The 11115-nt window shown below is 47.0% G+C and overlaps 1 protein-coding gene across 1 annotated transcript in view; it reads left to right on the top strand.

Moving 5' to 3' along the window:
* Nucleotides 1-939: 939 nt before the first annotated feature.
* The window catches only part of LOC118452214 (homeobox protein Meis1-like), a gene marked incomplete at its 3' end in the record, with an annotated part of 23819 nt that continues 13643 nt past the window's right edge, over nucleotides 940-11115 (top strand). The window contains exons 1-2 of the mRNA XM_035893671.1: nucleotides 940-1138; nucleotides 7927-8044. Of these exons, the coding sequence (XP_035749564.1) occupies nucleotides 940-1138; nucleotides 7927-8044 (317 nt within the window). The remainder of the gene's footprint in view (nucleotides 1139-7926; nucleotides 8045-11115) is intronic.

The raw sequence follows: 11115 nt of genomic DNA, 5'->3' as shown, positions 1-11115 counted from the left end.
CCGCCACACCCCAGCAAAACCGTCTGTCTTTGAACTTCAGGCAGAAGATACTAGGTCCATATAAGGCTCTTTTGCATCTATAATTTGGCTACGGCTCTATTTATGATCTGTGGAGAGCATGATCTGAGCCTTGCTCCAGGCAGGTGGCAGCTGTGGGACCGTGCTGTTGAGTCTCAGTGTTGGTAGGGCAGAGGCTCCTACACAAAGTGTTACATGGGGGCAGATTTCTCACGTGTTAAGCAGCAGGTGAACCTTTCTCAGTCCTTACTGCATCCTTACCAGCCATAGCGAGGTAGCGGTAGGAGGAAGATCTATTGATTCTCTTGCTTAATTATCAGTAATATCATCTACATGCCTGCATCCTTCCAAAGTTGGTGTCACCCTTCATTTTGTAAACCAACTGGATTGATTTTATTCATGCCTTTTTGTACAAAGAGAGCACCTTTCATTTAAAGTTGTCAGACTTGAGGGTCGGGGAGGGTGGTGGACAAGGCATGGGGTCTTACAGCTCCTTCTTGCAGAAGGGTGAGGTGAGGCATGCAAACAGCTGCGGACTAGGTTTTCACAAGCTGCACAGCCCTGCTGCTCACTTGGGGGACTGGATTTGTCCCCATACACTGTTACTGGCAGTCCACTGGCCCTGTCAGGTCATGGTGCCCCGGTCCTGGGGCTAAGGAGCCTCGTGGAGCATCAGCCCTCTGCACAGGATAGTTTAGCATGCTGAAAAAGTTTGCCTGCCAGTATAATTGACTAAATCAACTAACTTTGTTAAAATAGCAGACAGTCTCACCACTGGTATACCCAGCAGGGGCTATTTGAATTAGCTAAGAAATTAAGTGATGAAAAATGGAACTAAACAACCCATTTATTAAAGAATGGGCCAGGCAATATTTGAGTGAAAGCATCCCTTTCCACATGCTGGGAGAAGGCAGTCGGTGCATGCCACAGCAGTCAGTGGATGAAGACAAGTCAGGAGGAAGAAGAGGCGGGCAGGAAGGCTCCGATGGATACCGTGCTGCCCCTTCTTCTAGCTCCTTGGTGTGCATCATGTCCAAGTCCTGGACGAGAGAAGGGCAGGCACTGAAGGCCACCTCAGGACCTGCAGGAATACAGATTGGACAACAGATGAACGTGCAACGTAAGGCAGGCACAGAGGTACCAGAGGGAAAAAGGCACCAGCTGCAAAAGTAACAATATAAAAAATGTAAAAAAAAAGAGGAAGACTTGAGACCTGGCAGTTTGTTCGCTGAGCGTAGAGCACAGAGGGTGATACCAGGCCTGGTTCTCACCTGCTGATGGGTGTAGAGCAAAGGCTGAGGTATGGTCAGGATCAGACTGGGCTTGCATGGAGGAGAAAAATTCATGGAGCCTTGACTCAACCCTGCTTCATGCTTTGCGCCGTCAGTTCAGCCTTTGCAGAGGTGCCAGTCCATGTGGTTGTGCAATACACTAGAGGGGGCTGAGTTCATCCCAGTAGCTGTCTGTAGTGGCAGTGAGGATTTGCCTGGTGTAAAGGAAGGACACGACAGAAAAAAGTATCACCCAGGGGAGGGGAAAAAAGGAGAAGTCAAAATGGTGGTGGATGCACTATGTGACAAGTGCAAGGATGAGCAGAGAGGACTGTATTTGGAAGCAGTCATCGTGCCCCACAGAAGCAGCATCTCCCATCCTTTAAAAATAATGATAGGAGCAAGTAAGTGCTCTTTAATTAGAAACAATAATAATTATTACTTAGCAGCAGCTTTTTGCCCAAAAAGCCTAAAATTCTTCGATTTTGGATAGAAACTCCTTACCAGGAAATCTGTATTTTTCAAATCCACAGCTAGTGCTGCTGGTTCAGATGTTGGTAGAAAAAAAAGTTTATCGTTGATTGTGGGTGCTGGTTGAGGGTAGGCAGTCAAACATGCAGCTTTAGATAGCTGCAGAGGGTGAAAAATGTTGCGTCTAGACTGCCAGCTCAAATGCCAAGCTGCTGCCTGATGCAGTGAGAATTATGAAGATATATCACGTCGGCTTCAGCTTTTAATGCCTGGAAATGCCAGAAGACCTTGGCAGACCAAGCCACAACGAAGGGGTCAGCGAGACGTAATGAAACATCCATGAAGGAAGAAGCATCCTAGTGTTACACAGACACGTGGGCAGGTTTGCAGGGCAGCCGAGTACTCCGTATCTCACGTTATGTTAGCTGTTTATAAATTATTCCCTAAGTTTTATCACACGTGCACATTCATTTTTAATGTTTAAATACACATTAAGAATAATTTTCACTAAAGGATGATCCTTAATTCCATCAGGAGCAAAGCTAAGGAAATGATACATGCAAATTTGAGCAGGGGTTGGTACCATTAATCCCTGGCTTGTCTTTCTGGAGGGAACTCACCAGCCCAGGTCTGTCGGAGCTTGCAGCCTGGCCAGGAGCCGAGAAGCCTTGGATGAAGCCCTACCTGTGTGCCAGAGGTCCTTAACTCTCTAAACTTGCCGCTCCCATGCCTAAAGGAAAGCGCTCGCGCTCTCCCGCTTTCCCACAAAGACTAAATCTTTCAGTTGCCTCCCACACAAGCCACGGGAAAGGATGGAGCAAAATGCATTTTAATGAGCATTTGAATAATCATCGGGAAGAGTACTTTTCACTGACATAGCACCTTTTGTTCGAGCGATTTATAAACATCCATTAAGCTTGACAACATCCCTGAAGGGTAATTCTTTTTTTATTCTCGGGAAGCGGAGAGCTGGGATTTGCTCAAGGATAGGGCAGGAAACCCGTGGCAGGGCTGGAAATGGAAACCCCGCGTGTGGGATTTCCTCTCCCCCCTCCATAGGGTTTCCTCTCGGCTCGCTAATCGCTAAGCAAGATCTTGATGACCAGATGCTCATAGATAACATAGCTCAAATATTGCTTCCGTTCTGCAAATTACATGCTGGCTTGGTTCAAAGGCCAAATCCTATTCCGCCATCAGCCGGTGGCGGGGATCCCATCGAACATTGGTGGAAGGGGGACCGAGCCGCAAGGGTTTGAAAAACAAAGTGAAATGCTTGAAAACTTGCAGCCACACACATTTGCAGAGAGACGTGTGGTTTCGAGCGTTTTCTCTCGCTTGAGGAAACCTGTGAGGCTTTAAATGAGACTCTTTCTAAAGGGCACATCCAGGCGCTTTATCCAAAACCACTGGCAAGGCATTTCCCTACCAGAGAGCGCGCACGTTCCAGGGGGCAGCAACAATATTTCTTCTCTGACATCACCAGTTAAAAGGATTTATTTTCAGTAAAATAGAGTACTTCAGTTGTGTGATGGGCAAAAAAAGGTACTATATAATTAAGAGTGGGATTAGACAGAAAAATTAGATGTTAGGCAGATAATTAGGGAACTATTATAAGTAGAATGTGCTTTTAAATCCCCTAGTAGCTTCTATTATGAAAGGGATGTCCTCTGATTAACTAATATTTCCTTTAAGTAGGTATTTTTCCTCTTCCTTTTGGAAAGGGAAGCTTGAGTTGAATGACTTCACCTTAAAAAATCACAGTTCACTGGGGTCCGAGTTCTCCTCGTAGCAAGCATTTTGCTCAGGAAAGAAGACCTATATTTGGGGTTGAAAGCGGCAGGGAAGATTTTACCAGTAAGCTTATTAAATCACTTCTCTCCTCTTTTAAATACAGTCTTATTTATAGACAGTATTTAGTAGTCTTTGTATTCAGCCTTTAAGAGAAATTATTGCTGTTAGAGCAGTGATAGCCTTAGATTAAATTTTTATTCATGCAGGTTTTCTACAAACGAAACTGCTGCATATTTCTATGTGAAGTAGAAGGCTGTGATGGTTTTGAAAGGACGTGGAGCTTCGGTGAGAGCTGTCTGACAGCTGCTGTTAATGAACACGAACCAACAAGCCTCTCGGAAGCGGCTTGTCTCTCCCCGGCTCTCCGGCAGAGAGTAGGAAAGGACAGACAGTGGTCCCACAGCTTCCAGCCCATAAATCAGAGCGGCTCTGCTGAAGTCAGTACAATTATAAGCAAGTTAAAACTGGGGGAAGCGAGAGAATAAGCCATCCCATTCTCCCTCACCCGAGCCTTTGCAGGTGCTGGTTTGCAGGGAGCTGCTGCGAGCAAGGGAAAAGTGGAAAAGGGAAATAACTTGATAAAAATGCAGCCTCCCTGCCTTTTTTTTTTTTTTTTTATTAAGCCTACAATTTTAGGAATTGAGAGAGAAGTGAGTACAAAAGTTCAATTTGAAAGCAATGGCCAAATGTTGCCTCCAATTTCTTAAAGCAGGAGGGGAGGGCAGCAGAGGAAACAGCCAAGCGTCCAGGCCACTGAAAGCACTGATGCGTGTTTGGATACTACTGTCATCGGACGAACAAGACTCCTGTTCTTTCACCTAAAAAAAAAATAACCGAAAAGCAGATGGATAGTTGCTTTATACAGAGTCGAGAACCTTGGCATCCATCTGCAGATACAAAAGATGACTTAGTTAAAATAACATTTGCAGTACATCTGATTCCAGCTTACTGGACATATTGTTGAGAGAAACGCTCAGAAAAATGCTTCCAAATAGCCGAATGGTCAGGGAAAGGATGAAAACAAACCCGAATATAGTACACAGGCCCTGAAGAAAAGAGCCCAGGAAAGAGGCAGCCTGCCTGAGGTTGGAGACCCCTGAGCCTGACGTGGGCAATGCTGCCAGAGCAGCGGGAAAGGTGGGAATAAGTGTTTCCAGTGTGGCAAGTGATGCCAGGGAAAGGGTATCCCAACTTACTACTTCTGGAGGGGAAGAGGGGAAGCATCTCTTTGGGATGTCTTTAGGAACTATGGACACCGAGATGATCCCTGCGGTGGCTTCAGGAGCCCCAGAGAGCAGGAGCAGGCTCTTGGCACTGCACTACCGAGTCTTCCTGGACCATCAGTAACGGGGGAGAAGCCAGCAGCAACGAAATGCCCGTGATGGGAGAAGCAGACACAATGTCACCGACTGCTGGTGAGACTGGAGGAGGGACCCGTGGGCAAAGGGGAAACCCATGGAGGCAGAGGCAGCCTGGCGTGGTGCGTACACCGGTTACGCGGCAGAACCGCAGCTCATGCAGCCTGGCAGGGCACCAAGTCAGCCTTTCACTGGCAGATTTCAAAACATCATTCGTCTGTCAGTGCTAGCGCACCCCTGACACTGGCACACTGTGACCCGCCACTAAGAAAAACTTCTGAGAGCTGGGAATCCTCACAGATCCACTTAACCATTTAATGATGAATGAGTCAGATCCTCTGCTATATTTTTTGGCCCTTCTCCATGGATCTGACAGACTGGTGGGCACCAGCCCCTTGCCAGGGGTCAAAGGGACCAGACGTTAGTGGTTCTGATAGCAAAGGCTCCCAGTGTACAGTGTTTTTGCTGAAGGAAACAGCGGTGTCAACGAAACCATCCAGGACCATGTTGCTGAGCCCTAACTACAACTGTGCAGACTCTGGAAGGAGAAATACCAAGCTGAACTGCAGAGATGCTGATGCCAGCGTGGACCGGGGTCATCCAATGTCTCCTGACTTCCCAGGCTGGATACTGACATCCAAGTCAGGAGAGAAAACACCCAGATCAAAAAGAGTGAATTCAGTGATTCAAAGCCATGGCCTCCTGCCCTATATTTGCAGGATGAGGGACACAGAGAAACGTGAACCGGTTTTCCTTAATCCGTTGAAAAATCTGGGCTTCTCATTCCCACAGAAAAGAGCCATTTGGCCTAATGATACCTTCCAGCTCTGCAGTGCCACTCAGCCAAGATGCTGAAGCACTTTAGATGACTTAATTCATTCTCTCAGCAAATAGCTGAGCCTCTGCACAGCAAAGTGCTCGTGGTAACAGTACAACACAATGGGGAAAACACAGTATAGAAAAATATGATGGTTTTATGTCTTTTATGTCTTATACTGCAAACACATAAAAACAATTAGGGTTTGGAGAATATTTTTTAAAAGCAAAGAGAATGATTGGCAAGGCAGAGAAAATAAATATTATCCCCCTGAGAGGGTTAGGGACATATTATTTTTCCAATTTTACAGAAGAGAAATGCCAGATCAAAATTACTTTCCCAAGATCACACAGGGTGATCTTGCCACCCTTTCTATTGAGTAGCTCTTACTCAAGGGTTTGTCTGTCTTCGTGCCCAGAGACCTCCGTGTTTTAGAGACTTGTAAAGCCCACAATCTGGTGGTGTAAATTTACGGTGTATTAGCTACTCTATATTTATTCCCCACATATATATCTTTTCAAAGTAAGCTACCTCACCCAAAGGCACTTTCAGAAGTGTAAGGCCAGCGGTAATGCTGCTAAAAGAATTAACACTGTCCCACATAATTAGCGGTAATTAGTACTGGTCAGGACAGGAGTTAATGCACGCTGGCGGACGTAAATTCTGCCTTTGTGTCCCCATAACGACATGAAACCAGCCTGGGAATAAGATCCCACCGGGTGTGAAAGTGAAGGGACCAGGCTGGTTATCTGATGCCTCATGATGCCTGAGCTCAAATTCTCTCTGTTCCAGACCTTTCTTCCCATCGCAAAGCCCTGCACCCTCTTTTTTGGCAAGGTAACAGTTCTGTTAGATGGTAAATCCCAGAGGTTTTTGATAACCCATCGTATCTGTGGGTCTTGGTGGGGGTGGGGGGAAAACCTGGGCATCGAAACCAGAGGCTGTGGTGATACAAAAAAATACCTTCAGGGAGTGTTTCATAGCTTCTCACTATGGGGTTAACGGTTTGTGGCAGCAAAACTGAATTACAGGCTCGACAGCAAAGAAAACCAATCAAAAGAGGAAAATATCGAAAGAAATTCAAGCTGTCCCCCTCCTGTGGGTGAGAAGCCGGTGGGGCGATGGGTGGCTTTGAGTAGGGAGGAGGGTGCGTGCCGGGGCACAGCTGGCGCATGTGTGCGAGTGCCAGTGCACATCTGGTGTGTGCATGGATTCGGGATGCCGGAGCAAACTCTTTGGGAAATGGGTGGGAAGCAAAGAACTGAGCACATAGAGAACTTCCCTAATGCTTCAAACATATTTTATTTCAAACTGTGTTTTCTACAACTTGTCCGAGGTCAGACCTGTCCTCCTTGTGGTCGGGCTTGAGGTTTTAAAGAAAAGATGGATTATACAAAGTTGCCTGGCTGCAAACACCCTCCTTCCTTCCTTCCTTTGAAGAGGATTTGCCGAAACATAGCCCTCAACAGTTATAAATACTTGAAAGGGGAAAACTTAGTGAAGTGTATGGTAACCTTCCGGGCTGAAACCCCTCGTTTTTACTCCTAGACAACTGCTGTGCTTATCGAGTTCAGGAAAACAACTTAGCAAACACAAGCAGAGCCTCACAATATAATCACAGAGAAAAATGAACTTTTCTAACACAGAGACCGCCCACTTCAGCTCATCGGAACAGCAACTGAAAGCCAGGTTTTCTCGGGGTTTGAAGGACGTACAGGCTGAATTGCCGTAGGTGCTGGGATTGAGTCTGATTTCCAGCATCGCTGAGATCCATCTGCTTCTACCGTCTTCACCCAGGCCTGCTGGAGCTGAACACCATTCATAATCAGGGCCCAGCTGGTCTCTAGAAACAGGCCTTTTCCAAGCAGGAAAGCCATTTGAAGTGTAATTTTAAATTAACTTTTTAAAATACAGAGGTAAATCCCTGTATGGACACTTACTTTGATTTAAACTGATCTTACATTGATTTTGCTTAGTTGATGATGGGGGATTCATTTGAGCTAAACAAGTAGAAACTGCTCATAAATTGAAATTAAATGTTTTTTCTTCTGGGCTTTGCCTCATTTTAGGATGATCTTTAAGGACCTGACTGAAGTCAAAGCCGGGATATTTTTATGTCGGCTAGTTTTGGCTAGAAACCTGCAGGGCTGTTTGTGCCGGCTTGTCAGGCGCTTGTAAATGGATTTCATTTTGATCAAAGCAAGCGGAGGCGATGTGACTCTCAGCCCGCTGGAGAGGGACCCCCGAGGTGACGTCAGCCAAGGGAAGAGTCACCGGGTGCAGCCAACGTGTCGCAGAAGAACTTCAAAGCAGGATCCGTAGGCAACCTTGGCTAGGAGCAGGGAATGGATCCAAGGGAAAACATGAGGCAGGCAGGCTTGGCTTCCTAAACAAAATCTGTATTAAGAGACAGGCAGGTAAGAAGAGCTTTAGAAAAAGCACTGAAAGGAGGGAATGGAATAAACTACATGCCCAGAGCAGCAAGTGGTCCTGTGGTGGGGTTTTCTTAGGAGGTCTCTTACTTGAAACTCTGTGGTTTTTAATATGCCTATGAGGTAAAGTTCATCTAAGAGTTAGTGGCTGTTTGTGATGGTCTCATCGTGTGTTTGGAGGAACACACAAACCAACCATGCAGTGAAGAAGCCATCAAAGGAGGTGAGCCAGGAGCCACCCTCTGTGGAGACAAAGCACAGGAAGACCAAGCAAGGAATGTGTGTCAAGCCCCATTTTATGTTGATGCCCACACTGTTGTCTTTTGAGAATGGCTTTGGGAGGATTCTTGACCTGAGTCAAGAAGGCAAGAGATCCTTTCAGGTGGTCCCTCGTGGAGGAGCCTGGCCAAACATCCCAATGGCCAGAAGAAGAAATGAGGCAGTTATCTGCCTCCCGACCCAACAAGGCCAACGAAGGTGCTATAAGGAGGTCTAGTGGAAATTGGTGCCAATGGATCTCAGCCTACATGAAGCTGAGTGACATCTCAGTAAGGAAATAGTGGGGATAACTGCAGCTCTTCTGGAAAACCATGAAGAGAACTGCAAACACATGCAGCTCTCATAAACCCTTCCAGTCCGGAGGCACACAGAAAGGTAAAGCATATTGCTCCCAAGAGTTTGTCATCCCAGTAGGGAGGAGGGAGGAGGAGGTGGCATTCCCAGGCACAGAAACTCGGAACAGAAAGCCACCAGCCACCCAAGTTCAGTGAGGCAAAGAAGTTATAGACCCAACATGTGCTTCTAATACAGAAACTACAGCAGAAGCTAGAGTTACTGCAAGACTGAGTGTACTAATGAATCAAATTGTCTCTACACGACTTCAAAGGCTTTGGGAAGAAGCAAGAATAACTAGAAATGTAACACTAATGGCAAGGACAATGTGGCTGGCAGTGGTGAAACCCGGTGAGGGTCTCTTCATCAACAGAGAGGCGTAGTGTGTATGGAAGAGGCTGGGAAAAAATAATCTGGTGGTGCTGTACAGCAAAGGAGAAGGAGCAGCAAGCGGGCTCAAGTTTTGTGATAATAAGAGCGAGGCAGAATGGGCTTGGTGGAAGAACAGGGTGAGCAGTATAGTAATAAAATCTGAAAAGAGGACCAAAGTAAGAAGCATTTCAAATACTAGCAAGGACAGGAAGATAATAGAAAGGGTTACAAATGATCAGCAATGCAGACGACTGTAATAAACTATAATAAACTTCAACTTGGAAACATAAAAGGAGAAATATGATCTAGGATGATATGGGAAAAATAATTTAAAGCAAGATATTTGGGGGGTGGGGGAGCGGGAGATCTGGGCAAGGTCCAGAGTTACTATTTATGAGTTAATGAAGAGCGGGGTGGGAACAGCTTGTCTTCAAGCAGAGGCATCTCGCCTCTGTTCCTCATGCCACCGCATCGTTTCTCGGTGAGTCCCTTGAAAGCCTTCCATGCTTCAAGTGCTCTGGCCGTGGAATGAGGATTTCCCGTCTTGCACACATGCTCGTAAGATGTTCAGCTGCTACAGTGGCACCCCCGATGCCGCAAGCCATCACACACCATTTTGCTGAGCAGTCCCATTTCAGGGTGTGCACTCAAGGAAGATCAAATTAAAAGGTATGGTAGAAATGGAGAGGGGGACCGAGGTGATAGCCAGGCCGGCACATCTCTGTGGTTCACGTTTATCTGATGGGGGGTAAGTGCATCTCAGAAAACTTGGCTCTGTTCTGCTCCTGTTTGCATCCAGAGAGGCATAAAAGCAGTGTTTTGAGGGAAGAAGAGGGGTGAAGTGAAGAATTCAGTGTCCCCAAAAATCCCCTGGGAACTGCTTGGGTGGGTAGAGCCTGCTGACATGCTTTTGTTGGCTCCGCAGCGGAGAGGTTCAAAGCTACTTGGGTCATGTCTAAGCACGCTACAGTGTATATCCCACTTCAGAAAGGTCCAGCCCTTCTCAAAAGGTGACTTAGGCTCTTAATCCCGGTGACTTTCAACGAGGCTCGAGCCGGTAGGGAACTCCCGAAGTGTGGCTTACTGCCCGCGTTTGCTAAAGACGGTTTATATCTCTGGCAGGAATTAGGTGCCAAATTTTGTGTGGACTGTGGTCACTGTAGTGTTGAGAGAAGCAGCAAAATATCTTTGGAAATTTGAACTGAAAGGTTGAATGGTGGGATAGTCCCCCTCAAAGAATGCTGAGAGCCCTCCTAAAATACAGAGTATTTGAATGATTCAAAGTCTAGTAAATGCAAGGAAATAATGTTGCAGTTGAGGAGAGCAGAGCTGATTGCTCTATGAGATGTTTCTCTGGTTCCATGTAAAGAATACTCCCTTTCCAGTGTTTGGGCACCTATCTGATTTCTCGTCTTGTTCCTACGAAGAAAGTTGAGGATAAGAGCAGGAGAGCATTTTCTTTAAAGTGCAGTTACAGCTTCTCAAGCAAAGCTAACATCCTCAAGGTAAAAAAAAGTGTTCAGTGGGACAAGCTGAAAGAAAATGCTCTCTTGATGCATCTCGGTGGGTTCTTCTGGCTGGGGTTTCCGTTGGACAGCTGCAGATCCCTGCAGATCTTTTCTATGAACCCTTTAAACAAGCCACAGAAAATGACCGTAAGCGTCACATCATTGTGCAGGATGTTACGAATCCCCAGGCCATCGGCGTTTCCCATCGGAAACCAGTGCGTGGGCCTGGCTCGGTCTCCCCGGCCCCTCCCTGCAGCCCCGCCAGGCCGGTGGGGAGCAGCTGGGGTCCAAGGCACGATGCGGGGCTGCCCCCAGCCTGGCTGTGGGGCTGGGGAGGAGGCAATGCTGCTGCTGCCATGTGGGAGGCCCAGGGCTCGGGAGGCAGCTCCTGGGGCTGGGGCCCCTCCGAGGGGACGCTCGCTCTGCTCGGAGGAAAGTGCAGCTTTCACCGCCTCCCTCCCCGAC

The sequence above is a fragment of the Egretta garzetta genome, unplaced genomic scaffold, assembly GCF_000687185.1.
Source record: "Egretta garzetta isolate BGI_Z169 unplaced genomic scaffold, ASM68718v1 scaffold360, whole genome shotgun sequence".
NCBI classification, from domain to species: Eukaryota; Metazoa; Chordata; class Aves; order Pelecaniformes; family Ardeidae; genus Egretta; species Egretta garzetta.
This window is presented reverse-complemented; position numbering and strand designations above follow the sequence as displayed.